General features: G+C 43.0%; 1 protein-coding gene and 1 long non-coding RNA gene across 4 annotated transcripts in view; one reads left to right on the top strand and one right to left on the bottom strand.

Moving 5' to 3' along the window:
• Mak (male germ cell associated kinase) overlaps positions 1 to 21,061 on the top strand; it is a 55,783-nt gene extending 34,722 nt beyond the window's left edge. For 2 of the 3 annotated variants that reach the window (XM_047558413.1, XM_047558412.1), the window contains exons 11-14: positions 2,681 to 2,829; positions 10,524 to 10,655; positions 14,057 to 14,176; positions 18,568 to 21,060. In XM_047558413.1, coding sequence (XP_047414369.1) covers positions 2,681 to 2,829; positions 10,524 to 10,655; positions 14,057 to 14,176; positions 18,568 to 18,722 — 556 coding nt within the window. In that variant the 3' untranslated portion in view covers positions 18,723 to 21,060. Of the gene's footprint in view, positions 1 to 2,680; positions 2,830 to 10,523; positions 10,656 to 12,600; positions 12,676 to 14,056; positions 14,177 to 18,567 lie in introns of all 3 variants that reach the window. The other variant, XM_047558414.1, reaches the window with a different exon arrangement.
• Positions 1,360 to 11,524, bottom strand: LOC124988707 (uncharacterized). The gene is made up of 2 exons (XR_007109475.1): positions 10,737 to 11,524; positions 1,360 to 4,844 (listed from the first exon to the last, which is right to left on the bottom strand). It is a non-coding gene; the product is annotated as an uncharacterized LOC124988707 (long non-coding RNA).
• Positions 21,062 to 23,899: the final 2,838 nt, after the last annotated feature.

The following is a 23,899-nucleotide window of genomic DNA, read 5'->3' as shown; positions in this document are numbered from 1 at the left end:
GGGAAGAATTATTGTTCAACTTTCATGTTGCTCAGGCACATTTTTTTCTTTTTTTGAGACAGGGTCTCACTGTGTTGCCCAGGCTGGTCTCCAGCTCCTGGGCTTAGCCTCCCCCCCAAAGAAATTATGCAAAATTTTTCAAAAAGAAAATTTTTTTTCAAAAAAATTTTCAAAAATTAGTGTTTTCAAAGCACTGGAGCATGAGGGGTTAGTGTTGAGTGTTCTTTTAAATATGCTAGAATGTTCTAAAGGACTGATTTTGCAAAACCCAAAGATAAAAATTTTGCATAATTTTTGACAATTCAGAGCATGTGTTGTGAACCGAGGTGAAAAAGCTTAGTTTATCAAGTCACACAATGAAATACTTTAACTGCTGTTCACCCTCACAGTGAACTCCTTCTTATATGTACAATTTTCTATCTGCTACTGGCAAAAGACAAGACATAAATTTATTTCATTTTTGATGAAAATCAGATACTATAAATAGATATCAATTCTAAAATATGCAGGGATTTACTTAGTTTTCTCTTTTAATTTGTTGTATCTGGGAGCCTAAGAGTTTGAAGCCCATTGGTGTAGCATGTAGATGACTTGAAAACCTTTTAAACCCACTTCATTTTAATTGCAGCTGAACTTCTTCCATGTCTTTGAGGGTGGTAAAGGTCTGAAGCAAGATCTAATAAGCTAAGATCTAGAATCTGTCTGATTCTAGTAAGGGAACAATTAATTTTCTCAACATCAATGATTCCTTTTCTCTCGAAATTCTTTAGTACAATAAAAACTGTATGACAATGAAATGTTCACGTGGGTATTTCTTCGACAGTTTTATTTTCTGGTACCTTTCAGTGGTCCTGTACAACTTTAGGCGTATGGTTATTATTAATAATATGATACCATTTCCCTAAACTTTTCTCATAATCTTCCTGTTTTAAAATTTTTTTGGTGCTAGGGATTGAACCCAGGGGCACTCAATTATTGAGCCTCATCCCCAACTCCTTTCAGGTTTTATTTTGAGACAAGGTCTCCTAAGTTGTGGAGACTGGCCTTGACTTTGCAATCCTCTTGCCTCAGCCTCGCCTGTTGCTGGGGTTACAGGCATTCACCACTGTGCCTGGTTACTCAAATTATCTTTTTACTCCACTAAAAATCTCTGCAGAAGGGGACCCTGATATTCAGATAGGTTTAGTAACTTACCAAAGATCAGATGGGGCTTAATTCAAACCCAGGTTATTCCCTCAGTGATACCACACTACCTCTTAAAGAGTGGACCCCCAATACTTGGTGAAGGGAATAGCCTCGCTCTTCTCTGCTCAGAGTCTCAGACAGCCAGGACTTCAAGAATACAGAATACCAAATACGAAAGTGCAAATCTTTTATTTAACGGTTATCTTTTTAAAAGTGAACAAAAGCAAGATATTTGTATTTCTTTTTATACTGTAGACATGCATACTCAGTTCACTTTTACTGAATATATAGTTGGTACTAAACAAAGGTCTAAACACTATTTAGCCTGTCCTCGACCCATCAAATATACCCCAGCAAAAACAAGACCTTCGAAGACTTATAACACGAGACAAGAGCGTGCCCTGTGCGCCACCGTGAGGCAACTCCAGGGCCTCCACAGTCCTGCCTACGGGCGGGCCATGCTGACAAGGTGCTCTTTAGACTGAGCAGTTTCGAGAACAGGAGAACTTTCCAGAGTGGGCTGAGGAGAGGGAGAGAAGCCAGCACTGGTGAAGCTGCCTCCAGTGCGGTGCCCTACCTGTGTCGAGCACTCCCTCAGAGGGGGTGGCCCAGGTTCAAAGGTCAACCGAGTCAGTGTCCAGTGCCAAGGGGTGGCAGCGTGGATTTCTAAGGGCAGCCAGAGATGCTTGGAGGTGGGGGCAGGGGCTGAGCAGTACATTCAGGCCCCAGCAAAAGAAGAAGCCAGTCAGGAGGTGAGGGAGGAAGAGGTCAGTCCTGAGGGCTCCTTACAGCAGAGTGCCGCGTAGCAAAGCAGATGACAGTCCATCCTCAGGTAGCGGCTGACGGCTGCCTTGTGCACTGCTGTGCGATCAAGATGGCCTTGGGAACAAGGCAGAGCTAAGCCTGGAAGCTGGAAACCGAGCTGTGGGTGGCAAGGGCTGAGGGGCAGAGTCAGTCTCAGTGTGGACACAACCAAGCAGCTGGCAGGTGCCCCTGGGGGACATGCACGTCTCTGCAAATGCAAGACCTGTTGTCTGTATGTCGCTAGGGTAATTGGAAATGGTAGCTGGGAGCTTTTCTAGCACTTCTTTCCCCACTGAAGTTTTCCTAGCCCATCCAAACCATGCCCAAATCAACCTCAGCATCTTATAAATTATTTTAGTAGACGGACGAAGATGGCTGTTATTGCCTGCCTTTCAAACTCACTGGCGTCCCACATTTTGAAAGTGCAGCAATTTCAGGAAATATAGATACATGTTACACACAAGCAAGTTGCTGCCCAGTTACAAAGCTTTCTGTCGCATACTGTCTGGTATCAGAAACAGTTCTGCCTAATCTCTACAAAGGACGGGCGGTCATTAGCATTCCTATCAGCCAGAGGACCGAGGGCAGCCATCTGAGTGAGTGGCTCTGGCTAGTTTAAAATCAGGTGCAGGGGGTTGGGGGGAACGTCTTGATGTTGGCACTATAATGCGACCTTCTGTTGACTTCCAAGGTTCCCAGAGGCGGTACCCGCAGGCTCCAACCTCCTGACAGAGGAAAACAAGAGCTTACCTGCCACTGTTGCCCTAAAATCTGATTCTGAATTGTCAGCTGCGTCAGTGGCTAAACAGTACTACTTGAAACAATCCAGATACCTTCCAGGTGAGTAGAGAAAATAAAATGTTCATTGCTAACTAGGATACAGACAGATGGGGCTCTGGGCCTTGGACTCTGAACAAAGGGAAACAAAGTGTATCACAGGCTCTTAGATCGCTGCACCTGTGACCAAGGACTTTTGGACCTCCTGCCTCTGCTGCTAGGGGTGGTCTGCTCAAGAAATGCAGAACAGCCCCAAAGTGAAGAGGATGAATTACACTTTCCCCAGATACCACCCTTCCCACCAAAACTCTGCACCTAGTAAATGCTGCCTTGTAATAAAGCAGCTCTGCACCCCCGCTACAACTCTTTATAAAATGCAGATTTTGTATGCCGTTTCCTAAATGGCCTGATGCTCTGTCTTTAGGAGGCCATTCTGGCCACTGGGTAGAGCATGCTAGAGGCTCGTGAGGCAAGGAGAGTGTGCAGATGGGAGAGGGTGACACCTCGTTCCAGAGTGGAGGAAGCAGAGATGATAGTGGGTACAAGCCAGATGTATTTGGGTAGTGAAACCAGTAGGACCTGCTGATAGACTGGCGGCGTGGATGATGGCACAAAAGGGAAGCAACTGGTGACAGCTTCTGAGTTCTTAACTTGGCAGTGGGGTGCGGGGTGGTGACTTTGAGAAAGGCAAGATTAGGCGAGGACAAGACAGTGGAGGTAGGGACTCTGGTAGACAAGTGGGCATATGAATCTGGAGCAGCGGGGGCAGAGTTAGTCAGACAGTGGGGAGTTTATGGTGTGCCTTAAAGTAGATATTGTCCTTAAAATATAAGAGAAAAAAATTTTTAATTTGATTTCATCTAAAAGAGAATCACTTTTGACAACACTGTATTATCTGTACAGATATATCGTGTCCAGTGAGGGGAGGAGACGATCTTTGTGTTTTTATGGACAGTCACTTGTAGCTTCCTAGACACAGTGGGGCCACTAACTTCATCTGAAGAAGATTTTCCTTTCACCTCTCAGGCTCCTGAAGTGAGTGACAGCCTTTGTTTCCCAGAAGTTTGTCAGTGGAGGGGAAAGGGAAGGCAGATGAGGAAGAGAGTTGCGAGTGGATTGTGAGCCAGGGGTTGATTCACAACATACTTTTCTGTATATCTTTTGGGCAGCCATTTACATTTCAGGTCTAGGAATCCAACTGGGACCCACTCCTGTTGTTAGTAAAATAGTTGGGAGAGGGAAAAAAAAATGAAACCAAGCACACAGCTTAGAAAGGGACAGGATCACAGTGGAAGGCATGGTGGGGGACAGGTTGGGCCACAGGTATTGTGAAAGTTACAGTCAACTTAGAGAGTGACCTGAGGCCTCAGGACTGCACTCCAGTGCGGAGGCGTGAGGGAAAGCCGCTGATGTAGCAAAGAGGTGAGGAGATGGGCAGGACTCCCCAGGCGTGCCCAAACCTCACAACCCGGTATGAGGGGTCCAAGTGGGTTAAATACCATTTGTTCTGTAAATAATCAAATTATTCAAGCTCTGTGGCATCAGCCTAAGATGTGGGAATAGACCTGAAAAAAGCTGGGTCATAAAATTAGGAAAGCAGTGTGTATTTCGATAGAGAAATGGGAGAAATTTACATAACTCTCATTAGTAGCATATATAAATGAGTTTACAAGTGTCTTGTCAAAATAGTCTGATTCTTGTGAATTAGAGATGGGGATTAGAAAATTCACTGTGCAGTAAATGTTTTACTAATATAAGATATAAACATGGTATTTGTTGGGTTTTTCTTATTCATTATTTGATTCCTTTTGAAGAACTAGAAACATTTTTTGGGAACTCTATTCTTGACCTTAAAATCCCTATTCCTTCTCATTAAGTCAAAATTTGAGAAAGACTGGTCTATTTGTGACCTTCTGTTTTGGTTCTTGAAACTGAGAAAAAAGTTCTGGAAGTCACTCTAGTTTCCTGTGTAGAAAATCTTCATGTCCTTCTGTGTTGAGATGAGAATCTGCCCACGTGTCTTTGCAGTAAGACTGTAAAAATGGCAGCCATCGCTCAGGATGCTTCATCTTAGGTTCCTGTGGAGTCCAAGAAAGTCAGGGTTCTCTCATGGGTCAGAGACTACACAGAAGCTTCTAGAACCCCACTCTGGTCTCAGCATAGCTTTACTCTTAGTTTCTCATTCCAGATTTTTCTGGAGGAGAGGACTAAGGCCCAGGAGGAGCCTCCTGTGCGAGCTCCCCACAAGGCTGTGCGAGGCTGGCCGCAGATTCCCCACCCAGCCGGGAATGCCACCTGTCAGCTGCTTTACCGCAGTGCCTCTTGGATGACTGAGACATTTCCTGACTTTCACCACTTTTCTTACTTGTTGACCATCCCTTTTAACTGTGCCTCTTAAAAATACCTGCGTTGCATACATTGTGTCGCTCACTCATTCAAGTAGCATTTACTGTAGTGCCAGGGATTCCCAAATGATGGAGGAGTAAGCGCTTCTCTCTTAGAGCTCGCCATCTTGTGTTGTGTGTGTGTGTGTGTGTGTGTGTGTGTGTGTGTGTGTGTGAGAGAGAGAGAGAGGGAGGGAGGCAGGGAGAGAAGTGCGAACCGTACGCTGTAGACACAGTGGTGAGTGAGGGCACAGAGGAGGGACGGGCTCATCCCACTGGGAGCTGCGGTGGTGGAAATGCCCCCCTAAAGGTGGTTGGCGAGCGGGTCCTGGGAGGACAGGTTCCACTTCTTCATGAAGAGGGCACCGCTCCAGCCCCTGCGGGTAGCATGAGCGTCGTTCAGTCCCGATTCTCTCACTTATCCACTACTCAGTGATGCACACCAAGTGCCTGCTGCGCGCCAGGCTCTCCTCCCCGAGGCATGGGGTACACAGCGCTGATGGGGGCAGACCAGGCCCTCCCTCTCTCCAGGAGCGTAGTTACAGGGACAGCAAGAAAACGAGAAGGAACAGGTGGTGAGAAGTGCTGGTAGGGCAGGGAGGGGGACCTGAGTGTGACAGCAGGCTGGGGAGGGGGCGTCTGACAGACAGTTTATCTGAGAACAAAATGTTTAGCGTCTGGAGCTTCCTGAACTGAGGGGACCTGATGTGAGGGCAGAGGGGAAGTGAGCCTTGAGCGCAGGGGAAAGGACCTGTAGTTTCTTCCTGGTCCACTGCAGGCCTTTGGGGGGACTTCAGGAGGTGAGTGGCACCTGATTTGTGTGTTGAAATGACTGCCTGCTGCGTGAAGCACAGATTACCTGAGGACGAGACCGGCAGCAGGGAGGTGGGTCGGGAAGCTCCTCAGTCACCTTGAGAAAGAGAATGATGACTTAAAGGGTGAGAATGGACTTGCTGATGGGCTGCTGGTGGACCATCAGAGGAAAGGAGCTTGGGAGCTTCAATCTTGGGTGGACGGTGGTGCCAGGTGCTGAGATGGGCAAGAGTCAGGAGGAGCAGGTTTGGGTGGGCAAGAGGCTGTGCCTCCCATTTGTAGGGAGTTGCAGTTGAGATGCTTGGGAAACATTCCACCAAGGAGGGGTCGAGGGGGTAGTGGGATAGAAGAGCCTGGAACTCTGAGGAGGGTCCCAGGTCCCAGGGAAAAAGATTTGGGAATCACCAGCATGCAAGCAGTCTGAATCCACAGAACTAGATAGGATCACCCATGGAGAGACTGTGAGGGAACAGTGCACTTTCCTGGGAGACAGAGGAGGGAGAAAGCAGCCAGCCAGATGAGGGTTGGAAAGCCAGAGAAGGTGGTTTCCAGAGGCCAAAAAGGTGAAATTCACCAGAAAGAGCAGTTTACTGCTGAGCAGCTGGACAAGAAGGGATAGAAATATCTAATTAAACTTGACAGTGGAGGGGTCCCCGATGACCTTGAGTTACCTTCAATCTGGAAAGTAGACTCAAAAGTACGAAGAACTGTTTGAAGCCTAAGCCTGCCAGGTTGCTGGCATTCTCGCCTTGAGGATGGCCCGCTGCAGCCCAGCTGGACGAGGTTAGGAGGGAGGGTGGAGGGAGATGCCGCTGGGAGCGTGGGTTGAAAGCAGGCGAGAGATGAGGACTGGAGACTGTAGACAACTTCTGGTGGCATTAGAAGTGAACCTAGCATGGGGTGCAGGGGTGTCAACAGGGAGACCCAGAGCCGGTCTGCAGGTGGAGGGGGACGCTGGCTTGCAGAGGAATGCAAATGTGCGAGAGGAGGGGGCCGAGCGAGGGATGGAAGACCTTAGGAGCAGATAGCTGGACTGAAGGCCACAAGGGTTGGGGTGCACTTTCCAAAGGAGCAAAAATACTTGCATTACAATTCACAATAGCCAAATTATGGATAAAGAAAAAGTGGTATACACACACGAGAGTTTTATTCAGCCATAAAGAAAAATGAAATCATGTCACTTGTAGGAAAATGGATGTTACTAGAGGCCATTATGTTAAGTGAAATAAGCCAAACTCAAAAGGCCAAGGGTTATATGTTTTCTCTCAAATGTGAAAGCTAGAGAGGAAAAAGGAAAAGAAAGATGGTGGGTGGGCTGGGCTCTCTTGAAAATCAAAGGGAGATCAGCAAAATAGAGGAAAGGGACCAGGGGGAAGGGGAATGATAGGGAGTGATCCTGACCAAATTATATTGTTATATTGCATGCATGTATGAATAAGTAACAATAAATCTCAACATGTACAACTATAATGCACCAATAAAATGTGGAAAGAAAAAAAAGCCAAAAAAAGAAATACTTGCACTCTAATCTCTAGGAACCAGCAGATTTGTAAAGTTTGGTGTTGAAATCATGAGCGTTCTACTCAGCCTGCAAAGGCAGTGACAGAGCAGAGTTGCATGGAAATATACTCTTCTCTGTTTAAAAAAAGATAGTTTCACTGACCAAAATGTATAAATCATTTCTCACTTATTGAAGGGAGCCCTCTGGTGGGAGCAATGACTGCTGTAAGTTGTTGGCAAAGGATAAGTGGACCCTTATCCTCTAATCTTCCTAATGTGATTTTCAGAATGTATTCCAGGTATCTAGGACCTGTATGATCATTTCTTTTTTAACTAGAAATATCTCATAAATTACTTGGGGTCAGAAGTATGGCTGCAATTGCACTTAAAAACTTTCCTCAAAATTACAAAGAATTGTTTGAAATCTAAGCTTGAGCTTTACTGTTACCCTGCTGGCATTCTTTGCCTTGACCTTGAAAGCAGCCCCTCTAAAGGTGGATGAGGTTACAAACTAGAATTGGGCTCAGTTCAGTCACTTGGACAGACACCTACTGAGCACCGGCAACCATCCAAAATATAAACCCAGATAAGAAACAATCCTTGAAAAAAAATAAAAAATAAAAATAAAAAAAAAAGAAACAATCCTTGGCATTTTTAATCCACAGTCAATTTTACAATTGAATGTCTTCAGGAATAAGAATATCATTGTGGACCCTCTTTTTTACCTAAAGCCAAGTGTAAAGCATCAACCTTGAGGACTATGGAAGCTCCAGAAATGTATCGTATGGTTACAGGACAGCATGATATTATACCACAGGACTGGCAGGTCTGTGACCCTGGCCTTCAGGGAAAGAGCCAGGGGCATCATAGTTATTGGCCTCCTCCTGACCAGCTGTGTACTTGGAGCAAGGCTTTGAGACTGTTTTCTGTTACGTTCAATGGGACGGCAGTCACCCCTCAGTTCACCTGTCAGCCTTAGGCACTTCATCACAAGGAGTTGCAAAGGGACTGCAACGGCATGGTGACGAGTCTCAGCAGCGCCCTCTGGTGCCGCCCTCTGCTCCTAGAACCAGGCCTTGGGAATTTATGCCACACTGCCAGCCAGCAGAGCAGTGTGCCCCATAGCACTTTTGAACCCCTGGTTGGTGGGTCCTTGTCTCTCCCTGCACATCACTCACCTCCCTCCCTCCCGCCTTTTTTACTCAGGGTCCTGTGGCATTTCTGTTTGCCTCTCCTACTCCATTTAAGTTTTGTAACATGACACAGTCTGCCGACCTGCCCCTACTCCCCTCTCCAGCTCCTGCAGTACCACCCCATCTTTGCTGTGCCCAGGCTACACTCTGAGTTCTCTCCCACCTCAAGACCTCAGCCCAACCTGCCGCCTTTCCCAAGAATGTGCCTCTCCACCCGCTAGTTGTGATTCACAGTTCAGCTTAAACTCTCTTTTTTTAAAAGACTTAGTTGCTCCCCGAATTTATCTCCCTGACCCCAGATCCTTCTCACACTGTGCACGCACTAACTCCTTACTTAATCATAACTGTAAACGTCTCCCTCATTAGGTTGTAAAAGCCTTAAGAGTAGAAACTAGTCTCTTTTGTTCACAGCCTTTTCTCTAATGTGACATGCACCACCCAGCATGTGGTAGGTGCTCAGTAAATATTTGCTGACTGTAAAATCTCCTTAGAAGCAACAGATGATCATCACGTGGTATGTATCATTGTAATATCAAATTATATTAATGTCTGCTGCCTCTTGTTTGGAATATAGGTGTCCAAAAAAAGCTAATACACTAATAATTTGCAATTCTAGGATATATCTATTTCCAATGAAATTGTAATCTTTATCTTAAGTAAACCAATTTTCTTCAATAGTAAGAAAATAGTATTTACGTTTTTAAAAAACCTATTTAGCGATGTTAACAAGGTTTAACTGGATTAACAAAATAAATATTCAGGACCCATTCTTTTTTGAACTATATTTATGTACACTGGGTTCACTTAAAGAGATTTTATATTTTCCCCCAACCTTGGGCTTTGTTTTTGAGTAAAGGTTTTTTAATGAGTAATTGGTACCTACTGCATCTTACTTATTCGGTAATTTGCTATTATAGTTGTTTGTAGGTGTTTTATTAGAAGCCAGAATCCACAAGTGTTGTATCCTAAAAGAAAGGGACATGATTTAGCCACTGTGAGTGCTTCCTTGGGTGGCTTTTGAGGCTCAGCATTTGTGGTTTCAAAACAATATTATTATATATCTCATAAACGTGAAACTTCCTAAGGAACTCCATTTGTGAAAAGTTAAAGCCCGTACTGCCCAGAAAGTCATGGCTTCCTAAACACTGGAGTCCTCAGAGCCATATCTACACTGGCTGGTGATACACCATGGGCACCTGAGGGCGTGGCCGCCTGAGGTCTTTCAGTGTCTCAGGAGCGCCACTAAACTGAATTTCCCATCAGGAGCAAGCAAACTCCCTTCTCACGTCTCTTAAAAACAGGTTTAAACAACCAATCCCCTTTGACTTCTAGTACCAAAACCCAGGGCTGTCTTGATATTTCACAGATTTCAGAAATTCGTGGCTAATGTAAATTGCCCTCTTTTCAGAGGACATTTCCAACATCTGCTTCCCGCCTGCAGGTGATGAACGGTGGGTCTGAGGACATCCCGTGCACCTGGCAGCGCCTGGCTGGGTCTATTCATGTCTGCTCCCTGGCTTGCCCTGAGCTCCAGCTCACCTTCCCCGCCCCCAGGGTCTGCCCAGAGTGTACAGAAGCAAGTGACATAGAACTGTCGTGGTTTTGAAGAAAAAATTTTATGCCTCCTCAATTTTTATAAGCTATTCAGCAAGAAGGTCAAATGTTCATTATTACTTGTGCTATCACCTGTGCTCAGGTTTATGCCAAGGCTGAGTATCATGTTAGGATTCACTGAGAGCAAGTATTTGCTACATGTGAACCTAAATTTCTCTGTTCTGTCGTTTAGTCTTTGTTTAAACATACATATTTTTCCTTCAAGTTTATGATCACATGCTAATCTTTGAAATGACTGCTTTGTTCTTCTAAGGTGTGAATCCCAAGAATGTGTCCTTCGTAGCTAGTGGAAAGAATATAAACCCATATGCTTGGAATAATCAGCTATTTCCTAAGTCTTTGGGACCCATTGGGGCCGAATATGCTTTCAAAAGGAGTAATGCAGGTAATGCAATAATACATTTAAAATGAAAATGCACATGGTTTGCCTTCTACAGATGATTGCTTTTAAATACACTGCACCTACCTTCTTTCAATGGAGCGGGCTGTGGCTGTAGGAGGGATATCCAAAGCTTATGAGCTGTTGAGCACAGAGTGTCCAGGGAATCATTGCCAGATCCTCATCTTCCATCAGGTCCTTTCCTATATGGATCTGCCTTAGTGGTGGGATGTCTCTGAATTCTGCTTTACAAGAGAAAAGACTTCTGACTGGTTAAGATGTGTGCTTCCTGTTTCCCCCAAATGTAAAATATCTGGGGTGCCAATCAAAGGAACACTTTGATGTGTTGAGGTCAGAGTTGAGAAAGTAAGTATCCCAGTACACCTGTGAAGCCAATCCTTTTTAATGGCAGGGGGTTTCTAGTTCTGAGCTTTCTAAAAATTGAAGGAGGATCTAGTTGGGTTGTTAGTTGACAGTTAAATTGTTTTTATGAGCTCACTCTGTCTGATTCTTGGTCTATAAATTTGAAGAGAGTACAAAGAATATATTGGCAAAGCTGTCACAAAACACCCTTCATTCCCAGCTATTTATTTGAGTTAAATGTTTCTCAGTGCTTCTATCTCCATAACTGAGAGAGAGAGAGAGAGAGAGAGAGAGAGAAGTAGCACTGATACTGGAGCCCATGTGGTCCCAACAACAAATACTCCTTTGTTGAAACAAAAGCTATTTGAAAAAAGTCTCATCTTTCTCATTAAGAGATGTTTCTAAGAAAATTTTTCATATTTAGTAATCAAAATTTCTAATACTCATCTTATTTATTATATACAATGAATCATTGTAATGATAACTAACCTAATTCAGACATTTTTTTTCTGGTGCTGGAGGAGCCCAGGGCCTTGCATATGCTAGGCAGGTGCTCTACCATTGAATTATTATTCCCCAGCCCCAAAAGTATTTTAATATGGTTACAGAAATTTTTTTAGAAAATTTAAAGTTTTTATATATACATATATATATATTTTAGTTTATATGTATTTTTGAGTGATCAACTTAAAAACATAAAACTAAAATTATATTTGCATAAAATCTGGAAGCTGAAGTATGAGTGAAAATATAATTTTACAGGGAAAGGGAAATTAAGGTGAAATTTTCAAATGTGAAAAAGGAACTTGCTCATGTAATTTTTACATCCAATAATGTGGGCATAAAATCACTATGGTCTTTAGATTCCATTGGTCATAGTTAAAGTAGAAATGTACTAATTTTATGTAAATGTTTATAATCATAATATGCCAGCAGTAACATCCTTTGCAAACTGGGCATGGTGGTTCATGCCTTTAATGCTAGCTTTTGGGAGGCTGAGGCAGGAGAATTGAGAATTCAAGGTCAGCTTGGGCAACTTAGTGAGATCCTGTCTCAAAAATAAACATTTTTAAAAAGGAAGAAAAAGAACATCCTTTTCAGTTGTTAAACTTATGATGAAAAACTCTGTGTATCAACTTAAAAGTGTGTGAAGAGGTACAGAGTTCTTCAAAATGTGGGTGGCATTGGACTAAACAGATTTGATGACTGCAGTTTTCATGAGTGAGCAGTCTAGCAAGGTGTTCTGAGTTGACATCGACACACCTGGACTGTATAAGTTTTCAGACTCTTTAAAAGACTCACCCATCTAATAAAGCTGAGGTGTCTTACACTGCAGACCTGTAATTAACTTATTTTTTCCTCAGGTATACAAAAATAACCATTTACACAAGTCAGTTCAAACGACAGCTGAGTTTCAGGGAAATATACAGCTGGCTTCAAATGAAAGCTGTAACAACAGATGGGAACGTCTTCTCATTTCAGGGGTTCATTCTGATCTTTTCATTAATCATCTAATTCATTTTCCCCTGCTTTTCCTGTAACATTTGCCTTACTCTTCATTCTTTTCTTCCACCTGCCTTCTCTTCAGAAGAAAGCATAATTAAGCCAATTGAAAAACTATCATGCAATGAAAGTTTTCCTGAAAAATTAGAGGAGCCACAAGGTAATTTCTGGGCTTGTTCTTTGACTGTCTCATCTAGTTTCCTCCTTATCCTTCACCCCTGATCCCATCACGACAGGAAGGTGACCAGCATTCAGTAGTCAGGTCAGGACTGGGAGAAAGAGAAGCATTTCATGTCATCCAGAACATCTTCCTTCAGTAGTTGGGATTTTAAGACTAATTCACTCTGAAAAAATTCTATGCTTGTCTTCTTAAATTAATTATGGCAATTTATAGGAATCAAGTAAATAATTCTATTGAAAATAATTAAAAGAATATTTTCTAATCTTGTGATCAATATTCCTAGAATATTTTTAAAAATTCTGACATTCATTTCTTGGGCAATTAGCAACCATTTCAGTCAGGTTAATGGAGATGGTGGATTTCACAGGGATTTGAGGTCACTGTTTTTAATAATGCCAACCACTAACTCCAACCCAAAACTCTGCCGCTCACAGGACTTCAAATAATAAGCCAAAATGATTTAAGAAGACTTAACTTTCTGCTCATTATTTTCCTCAGCAGCTTCTTTCTGCCACCAGAGCCACCGTATTGCATAACTGCTCCTGCATGGCTTCTAGTGGCTTCTAGTGTCTGACTCGTCCCTCTTTCGTCACTCACTCGCTTTTGTGGTTTTGGACAGGTGATTTAAGCCAGTTTCCCCATCCATAAAATGGAGGAAAGCCTATTTCCTTATGCATTATGACATAACTTTGCACAGAACTTTTGTCACACAGTAAGGACTTAGGAAGTGTTCAGTGTTGAGAATGAGAACAATCAATGTGTCCATCATGGCTCAGAACTGCCCTTTCAAAAGTAAAAGACAGTGATGGAAAATATGTGCCAGAGGTGAGAAGAAAGGTCCATGGTGATGACGGTGACGATGACGAGAGCTGACGCTGAATGCCAGATTCTGTGCTGAACGCCCTGCATGCATCTTATTCAGTCCCTACCACAACCTTATGGGCCTAAGTCCACTTCTAACAGCCTTACAAAATGAAAACAGGGAGAGAACATCTCGGGGACAAGGCTCCCTGGCAGGAAGTGCAGCCCTGGGTAAGAAGTAGCATTATAGAATCGCCTGGTGTGTTTGGGTGGACTGAACAAACCCTGGCCTGGAGTCCGGCGTCTAGCTCAGTCCCTTACTAACTGTGGGAACCTAGGCAAGTCTCAGCACCGCAGAACCACACAGTATGCATACCACACATCCAACAGGGTTGTTCTAGGGACTGAATGAGTCTCTGGCAAGTGCAGCACAGTGCCTGGAACATAGTAGGTGCTCAGAAAATAACAGTTAGCAGTAATGGGGGTAGCAGTCAAAGCTATTCTTTGGCACTCTAAAATATTCACCCTCTGACTCTGAAACTTTGTGATACACCACTAGGAAATCTTGGAAGTTACTCCACTTACAATCAATCAGGATCTGTTCCTTCCTTTCTCAAAAAAGAAGTGGGGTCAACTGGCCAGAGGATCCACTTAGCACCTCTCGGTGCGACAGCCTCAGGTAAGAGGGACTCAGATGTGGTTTTTTTTTTTTTTTTTTTTGGTGCTGGGGATCGAACCCAGGGCCCTGTGCTTGTAAGGCAAGCACTTTACCAACTGAGCTATATCCCCAGCCCCTCAGATATGGTTTTGAGATTTCTGAGCAGAGGAGAGCTTTTAAAGGTTTATACAGTCACTTTTTCTGAGTGAAGACTTTTAAACCAGTCTCACCTGACTAACACAGTTGTACATGGTTTGATCAAAATGTTCTGTTTTTCTTCTACAAATATGGTTTGAGGGTCTAATGATTAAAAGAAGAGCTGCCTCTAATTAAGTGGTTACTGTCTCCCAGGCACAAAAGGCTCTGTGGAATTATCATTTAGTCCTTACAGCCACCTGAGGGTGTGACTCTCTCTTTACAGATGAGGAAAGAGGTCACAGAGCTAGTGGAGCCAGCACAGAAACTCGGTTTGTCACCTGTAATTCCAGAGTCTTGGGAAGCTGAGGGAGGGGGACTGCAAATCGGAGGCCAGCCTCTGCAACTTAGCAAGACCTTGTCTCAATATAAAATAAAAAACAGGTCTGGGTATGCAACTCAGAGGTAGTGCCAGGGGTTAAATTCTTAGTACCACCCATACGTGCAAAAAGAAAGAAAGACAAGGGAAAAGTGGCCTTGTCCACTTCCAAAGGGTGTGCCTGGCCACGGGCCAAGATGTAAGTGGAGGCCAGTGTCAGCACTTTCCTCCCGGCGCCTGGCCGAGAGCAAAGGCTTGCCCATCAGTGCACACGCTTGCCTTGGGGGTCAGCGTGCGTCTCTGCAGCTCCCTCAGAGGACCGAGTCCACAGTGGCAGAGCCTTCCCACCTCGCGCTCGTGTGCAGCAGAGTCCGGCGAGGGAGAGTTTGTTCCTCCCTCCTCCAATGTCACGCTCTCCAGTGGCAGAGCCTTGTGACAGCACGTGCAGGGGTTCATGCTTGAAATCGGGGGTGATGAGTCTGTGCCTGAGCCTCCCAGATCTGACTATGAATGTTCTCTAAATTATTTTAATCTAAAATAGATATCCTTAAGGAAGCACCTAAAATAAGCATGAAAACAGATGATCAGAAGTTGCGTAAAGGTATCCAGTTGTCCTTTCATTTACAACTTGACCCCAAAGGCCTCTCCCAACCAGGATCACATATTGAACCTATGGATTCAAATTTCCAGTCTTTAAAGTTCATACTGTTGCTGCTCGAAATGTGAAAAAATTTTGAATAATTGTAACTTTTAATTTCTTACCATAGTGAAGTCTTAAATAGTACTTGGTTGTTTTATCTATAAAAAAATTGTTCCATTATCTCTGCTGAAACAAAACCTATCTATATAAGTAAACATTTTATATACAGCAGTCATTCTTAGAACACCTCAAATAATTTAAGTCAGCCTTTCAATGAGTCATTCACCATGACTTAGCAGCAATTTTTAATATAAAAGCAAAAAAATCATACTTTGCAGTATTTTGTTATTGGGACACCTGCTCTTAGAAATTGAGTGGGTCTTTTAAAAAACATTTTTATAAGATATTGAAGGCCTTTATGTATTAATTAATTCTCAGATTAGCATGCATATTCCTGTTTTCATCTTTTAAAGTAAATACTTTCTCATAACTTTTCATCTCTTCATTTACTCTGCTTATCATATTTTCCTACAGACGGTGATAGGAGGAAAGGTAAAAAAAAGAAAAGGAAGTAAATATTAATCACTCTCAAGTGGCCCATGCAAATCTTAGGAAAACACTGTTCTGTAAGAGATGTGTCTTCCAGTCTGCCCATTTGGGTGACAGTTACCCACAAGAAAATAAAACCAGGTCATTACCATATTTACTCGACTTTTTTCTCTCCTCTCATAGTCTCCCTTTTTGCTTTTCTTCCTCACCCTCAAGTTGTTTTTTAATTTTTGTTGTAGATGAACAGAATACTTTTATTTTTATGCAATGCTAAGGATCGAACCCAGTGCCTCACAACATGCTAAGCAAATGCTCTGCCACTGAGCTACAGCCCCAGCCCCTCACCCTCCAGTTTTGAGAAGAAAAATCAAATTAATCCCTCCTCCTCATCCCCTGCTTTCAAAGTAACGACGAGAAGGGTGAGGAGTGGTTCTTGCACATGCAGGCACCAGTGGACGCCCAGGCCCTGCCCAGCACGCGATGGACACTGTCTTATCCAGCCCTCCCAGGGCTCTGTTATGACGGCTTCACCATGGTCTCCACCTTACCGAAATTTCATATCTGCTTTATATCAGTGGCATTGATAAAACTCTTTGCAGCCTTCTCATTAGCATTTTCTACAAAAAGTTAAATGTCCTTGGAAGGACAACTGATTTTTATAATACACATCCAGCCCACGCTACGGGGCCGGCTGCCTGCTCCTGGGAAGCGGGGACATGCAGGCTGTGGTCCAGCTAAGGCTTCAAGGCATTTCTGGCCCCGCTGTGGTATCTGGGCTCTGATGTCAGCTACTAGGTTCTTCAAGGGTGCTTGAATCCTAAAACCTTGTAATTTCATGAAAAAGCAATCCTAAATCTCAATACTTCCAGTTTCTCGGCAAAATGCTTTCTTTTTCTGAGAAATTTTTAAAAAAAATTTGGCCTGAACACAGTTTGATTTAAATGCATTTAGGACTTGTAGCCTGTCGAGACCTAGAAAAAAGCTTCTCTTTCAGCTCCTTCTCAAAGCCCTCACTTCTTACCCAGGAACCTCTCCCCCATCAGCTTAAGACCATGTTCCCTTTCCCCCTCCCTGAACCAGGTGGGCTTATCATCTCTCCCTTTCCCTCTGCTCCCAATTCCTTGTACCCTCTCTACTCTGCCCCTGGCGCCATTTTGACCTGTGGCCCTCATAGGTGAGTTTGATCACTTAACTGATTGATGCTTTTTATGTTCCACTGGTTACAACTAAAGGGCTTTTCTTGGAAAACATGACGCCTTACATATTTCCCTGCCTTTTTTAGCTAGCTTCTCAATGACTTTGAGAAATGTAGGCTTAGTGAGAGTGGGATGAAATGACCTGCCAGACAATCCAGTGGAGAGCTCTTGGCCTCTCTGTCCCAGCCAAGCTGCACAGCAGGCAGGGTGGCATTTGGTCCAGGGCATTCTGCACAAACGCTTAGTTCAACGTAAGCTGAAGTTAGAGCCACAGGAGACCATGTTCTCACACGCTCTGCTCCTGCTCCCCAGTGTTACAGTGCAGTGTAAGAGAAACGGGACACCATGCCAGGAGGTATGCTATATCTCTGTTAGGGGTACCAAATGCCTAGATTCATTTCAGTTTACTCCCAGAATGGCAGTTGCTAGTCAGCGTGAAAAGATTCAATCCCAAATGGAAAGACGGAACATCCCTCAGGTAGAATGCCTATGAAACTGGCTCCTCAATTTGAAGTAAGGAAGGGGTAAGAGAAGAACTAAAGACACTGGAGTTCTCTGCAAAAATGACTTGTTGCTTTGTCATTTATTCGAGCAATTTTACTTTATCAATTGTTGAGATGACAAGTATTTAGCAAATTTGAAATTTTTTGCAAATCTTTAAGCATTCAAGTGCAGGCCATATAGCCCATCTCGTAGAGTGCCTGCCTCTCATGCTGGAGGCCCAGGTTCGAGTCCCCAGAACTCTGGGATTGTGGAAATAGCAAATCTTTAAGCATTCAAATGTATAAATAAAACAGAACTTGTGATTAAAGGTTTGGGATCCTAGGAAAAGGTCACCATTTAAGAGGGTTGTGTTATCACCCATAATTTTCCAAGTTAAAAAAATGAAGTTTTTTGCCAGGCACAGTGGTGCACACCAATAATCCCAAATACTTGGCAAGTTAAGGCAGGAGGATCTTGAATTTGGAGCCAGCTTGGGCAACGGAGAGAAACCCTGATACCCCCACCCCACCCCTCAAAAAAGAAAACCAAAGTTTCTTAATTTTAGAAATCATACTTTCGTTTTTAAAAATAATTCTATTTTAGGACCCTGTCTGAATACTTCCATGAAGCCACGGTTTTATAGGATCCACAATTCCAAATATATTTTCTGTAGTGATACCATATTTGAATATTATTTAGTGTGGTGTTTCAAAGTCAGAGCACTGTGGATTTTGCTCACTGACTGAACCAGGGACCTCTCTTCTTACTCAGTGTTGCCTGTCTTAATGTGAACTGTTGGAAATAGAGCAGCATCAGAATAAATCAGAAACATTAGCTCTTAAGCTACTGAAAATTCTAATTGGTGCCAACATACTACTACAATTTTTGCTTTTAAAGTTAGGGAAAAAATCTCAGCGACAACTGAATTAATCTTCAAAGATAAATTTGAATTTCTCCCATGAAGTGAGATGAACTGACTTGTTTTGAATTTGATAATACAATGCTGATTTCTGATTCTGATTTCTTTCAGAATATACCTGGAACACGAAACCTGGCCGGGGGCCATTTTCAGGACCTACCTACAATCCTACAGCAAAAACCCTAAATATCTTGAATCGTGCACAGCCAGTACCCTCAGTGCACGGGAGGACAGATTGGGTGGCCAAGTACGGAGGCCATCGGTAGGCCCTCTGGTGGGAACCGGCAGCACTGCTCCACAGAGTTATGTACAAGTCCCCGACCCTGGGAAATGTCTACAGATGTCTATTTCTACTGCGTTCTGGAAGAAATATGCAATAATGGGTACTTCAAAGAGCAAGAATCATCTCCTATTTTCTTTCCTAGAAACGAAATGCATTTTCTTAGCATCGTTGCCCACAATACCGATATGTGGGTAGGACTTTACAAAGTATTGAATAAACTATTTGCCAAAGTATCAAGTATTTGATCTACAAATTAATAGACAGTAAGTACAATACGAAGCTTTTATAAAAAAGATGCCTGCAGAAAATACGTGTTTTGAGTGTTGGTTTTCCTTTGTTGTTTTGGCCTAAACAATTTGACATTTCAGCACTTTGCAAATTCAGCTGAGGTTTTTTATTTTGTTTTCTCCTAGCAGTGAGGCCGACTGCTGTGAGCTGTCATTTTGGGTCTTACTTGGCTCTTGCTCTGCTCTCCCACTTCGGCAATGGCAGAAGGACTGTAATTATCTTTTCTTTTTTTTTTTTTTTCTACTTCGACACTATGAGCTCAACAGCAATTCCAATCTTGAGCAGTATGTCTTCCTTAGAAGTAAATTTACATTTAACATAGAAAATGTCAAAACTATGCCACCAGATTGTAATGGACAAAAAGTCCATGGTTCAAACTTGACCAACACAAGGGCTGCGAGTTCGTGGCGTGTCGGACCCAGTGGCTTAATGACTTCACATTGAACACGTCGAAGTTCTCTCGTCATCAAGAGAGTTTTTGAAACTGTTTGATGCTTGTTCATCTGACTTGCAGAATACTTTGTTTCCATGTTCCTAACACAGGCAAAGATGAAGTGTGCCAGCTGGTCCCCAAAGCCAGCTTTTGTGGCTGCAAGCCACTGACTCAGCTTTGACCTTCACATTCACTGGACAGAGCAGATGCATTCAGTTGCCATAGCAGTGGTGTCACTTAGTACGACCTTTTCCCTTAGTTTTATTCTCAAACTGGTATTTAATACAGACTTTTTGAACTTAGGGGGGCTACTCTATTTAAACCTGCCACTTACGGAGTGGACATTAGTACTGTATCCTTTCTAAAAATAATGTTATCAGCTGCTGATATTTTTATGTATTTTATGGCTTTGTAACAAATGTTAATGTAACTGGTATAATCTTGTGGGCATTATTCAAAGGCTTATTATAAAATAATGATATTTTTGTATAGAAGATTCAGATGTTCAGGTTTCACATGCTGAAAATCTAAAGGGCAACATACTGTTGGTAAAGGTTATGTGTATTTGTACAATTTTAATGTCCCAATGCTAATAAAAATTGTGTTTCTAAGAAACTTAAACTCTGAATAGATATTTCAAATAAATATGGTTAACTAGAGTTTTTCTTTTTTTTTTACATTTTTAAACTTATACCCTGAGACCTAAATGTTGTTTTTATTAGTAACCTTTTGGGGGGCAGTTTTATTTATAGAAATATTTATCAGAGAGTATAAGGGAGTGCCCATGTATCCCCTCCTCCTCCTCCTGTCTCCAATATGCCCTAGGAACACCTGTGTCACTGTGGTACATTACAGCTGATGGGCCAGTATTTATACAATAATTGAAATCCATATTTACATTAGAGTTTGCTCTTTGTGTTGTATGTTCTTAAGTCTTGACAAAATGTATAATGATATGTATCCACCATTACAGCATCATGCAGAATAGCTTACTGCCCTAAAAACTCCCATGTTCTACCCATTCACTCCCATGTTCTACCCAACTCCCCCCAAATTCCTAGCAATTACTGATCTATTTATTGTCTCTAGTAATCATTCCATTTCCAGAATGTCATACCACTGGAATCATATATTATGTTACCTTTTTCAGATCAGCTTCTTTCACTTGGCAATATGCATATAAATTTGCTCTGTGGTTTTTCTTAGCTTGCAGGCTTATTTCTGCTTATCACTGAATAATATTTCATTGAACAAATGTACCATAGTTTATCTATTCACCTACTGGAGGATATCTTGGTTGCTTCCAAATTTGGGCAATTTTGAATAAAGCTGCTGTAAATACTTAAGTGTATATTTTTGTGTGGCCATCCTTTTTCAGCTCATTGGGAGAAATACCACAGAGCATGAGAGAGTATGTTTAGTTTTGTAATAAACTGTTAAACTGTCTTCCAATGTCAATGACTGTGACATTCTGCATTTCCACTAGCCATGAGTGAGTGTTCCTGTTGTTCCACATCCTTGACAGCATTTGGTGGTGTTGGTATTCTAGATTTTGGTAATTCTAATAGGTATACAGTGGTGTTCCATTGTTATCTTAATTTGCAATACCCTAAGGACATTTTGTGGAGCATCTGTGCACATGCTTTCATGCCATCTATATATCTTCTTGGATGAAGTGTCTGTTCAGATCTTTTGGCCATTTTTTAAATTGGGTTGTTCATTTTCTGTTCAATTTCTCTCTATATTTTGGGAAATAGTTATCAGATACATCTTTTGCAATTTTTTTCTCTTAAGCCTGGCTGGTATTTCTTGACAGCATCTTTTGTAAAGAGGAAGTTTTTATTTTTAATAAAGTTCAATTTTTTCATGGATAAATACTTTTGATGCTGTATCTAAAATGTCATCACCAAATCCAAGGTCACCTATGATTTTCTATGATGTTATCATATAGAGTTATTATAGTTGTGTATTTTACATTTATATAAAAGGATCTGGTTCATTCTAAGTTAATTTTTGTAAACTCTACGTTTCTGCGTCTTCTTTTTTATATCAATGTCTAGTTCCAGCACCATTTGTTGAAAAGTCTACTCCTTCTCCATTGATTGGTTTGCTCCTTTGTTAAAGAACGGTGGGCTATGTGTATGTGGGCTGTTTCGGGCCCGCTCATTCTGTTCTCGTCTGTGTCTCTTGCACTAACACCACATCATCGTGATGATTGCAGTCAGTCCTCTGACTCTCTCCTTCGATACTGTGTTGACTGCCATGGGCTTTACACCTCGCCATATAATCTCTGGAATCAGCTGGTCAATATCAAGAAGATGACTTACTCGGGATATTGACTGGAATTGTGTTGAGCCTATCAACTTGGGTAAGAACTGACATCTTTACCTTGTGTCTTCCTATCCATGTGCATGGAATCTCCATGTATTTAGATCTTTGATCCCGTTCATCAGTTTTGTAGTATTTCTCATATAGATCTTGTACATGTTTTGTTAGATTTACACACAGGCGTATGGGGGCCACTGAATGGCTCTAAGTGCAGGAATCTAAATACACTTGAAGTATGCCTCTGTCTGTGGAGAGAAGGTAAAGGGCCAAAGCATGAAAATAAGGAGTCCTGTTAGAAGCTTCAAGAACCAAGTAAAAAATCCCAACTGCTATGCGTAACTATAAAGCTCTAAACAAACAAACAAAAACAAGTAAACATGGTGAGGCTTGGACTTGGATGCTACTGTGCTGTGGGAGAAAACTGGCTACTGAGGGGAAGCTGTTTTCGGCGTTGCCATTGTTTCTTGCTGTTTTATAGAACTTTATTGGTTGTAATATTTAGGTGTTTGTCTTGGATTTTCTAGGGAGATAATTAATCACCTATTTAAAAAAAAATCTTTCCTTTTCCTACTATTCATTTGTACCTCTCAGTTCTCATTTTATTGCTTTTGTCTAATGTCTCTAGAACAATAGAGGATCTTGACATTGACAGCAAAAATTCCATTATTTCTTAAGTTTAATATAAAGCCAGAGGACTCAATAAAGTATAGCTAATAAAAACCTAAGAAAGCAGAACATCAGCAAGGTGTTGAAATGTCTCAGGCTCCCCATCATCTCTCAGAAGGTTCAAGCAGCAATAGTCCAGAACATTCTTTTGAAAACCCCAATACATGTAAACATGCCTGAGACATTCGTAGGGCCTGCAGAACAGGATGAAATCCAGTCGGAAGGGTCAGGGCAACAGCCTTCAGCTGACTACTCCAGAGCTCCTGTCCCTCAAGTCAGAGAGACCAGGACAGGACAGGTAGCTGATTATCAAAGAAAAGGAAATGGGTAGATAGCACTTCCCCATCCACTGGTTGCTAAGAGCCTCCAGGGGAGGAGGAGTGCACTTTCCAACACAAGCAATCACCCCCTGGAGCCCTCCCTGCCTTTTGATCACGTGGACATGAGAAGAAAGGAAACCTAAAATCTATAAAGGGGCAAAACACCCCCACTCCCTCGGTCACCATCTCTTTCCCTCTCTCTGCCCTGGTACTTTCTGCTCTTGCCTTGGCATTTCTCGGGTGTTTAAGGGAACTGATCCTGACTTTCAAGACCGGTATCATCAGCACACCACCAGACAGATTTCCTTGGGCCATGGTTTCCACAGGAGAAAAAGGAGCAGAGCCGGTCATGCAGTGTCCCTGCGTTCTGAGATGCCTCCCAAGAAGCCCACTCCAGTCCCCCTCACTAGGAAATACTAGAGGAAATGGCATGATGAGACCACCAGGGTCAGGTGGGAAAGGAAGAGGCAGCGGGCAAGGTGACCACCAGCTCCCGCCAGCTGTGGAGCCGGGCTGGAGGTACTGGGAACCTCACAGGCCATGGTGACCTTCAGAAGCACAATGGGAATTTCAACCCAGCCTGAGGGTGAAGACTGCTCCTGTCCTTGCCTCACCTCAGAGCCCACTCCAGTGACCCAGGCAAAGAGGTGCCCACTCCTGTGCATTTCAAAAGAAAGTAAAGGGGATGGACCACCTGGATCCAGGAAGTTAAGCAGCAGCTTCACTCAGCCAGAAAGCTGAGCCACCCAGGCAGGGAGACTTCTGCCACCAAATATTTCAAAGAAGTATGAGGCGAGGCCAGCTTAACCCAGGAGGTCAAACTGCCATTCAGTCAGTCAAAAGCCCACACCAGGGCTCCACCGGAGGCAATCGTGGACTGCAGTTCTAAGGAGCATAGCCTCTGGCCCTGCTCAGCCAAAGAAACGATTCAACCTAACCTTGGAGTCCAGCTGGCAGCCCGGCCCAACTGCAGATCCCAACAGCAAGATGTCCAGCCAGGGCACCTATCCTGACCTGAAGCCATCCCCATACTCACTGCCTCAAGGCAAAGCCCAGCCAGCGAGTGAGCCCACTGGGCAGGGGAGCAACCAGCAGCACCACCCAACATCAGAGCGAAGTTAGTGG

Source organism: Sciurus carolinensis, chromosome 7, assembly GCF_902686445.1.
Source record: "Sciurus carolinensis chromosome 7, mSciCar1.2, whole genome shotgun sequence".
Lineage (NCBI taxonomy): Eukaryota > Metazoa > Chordata > Mammalia > Rodentia > Sciuridae > Sciurus > Sciurus carolinensis.
This window is presented reverse-complemented; position numbering and strand designations above follow the sequence as displayed.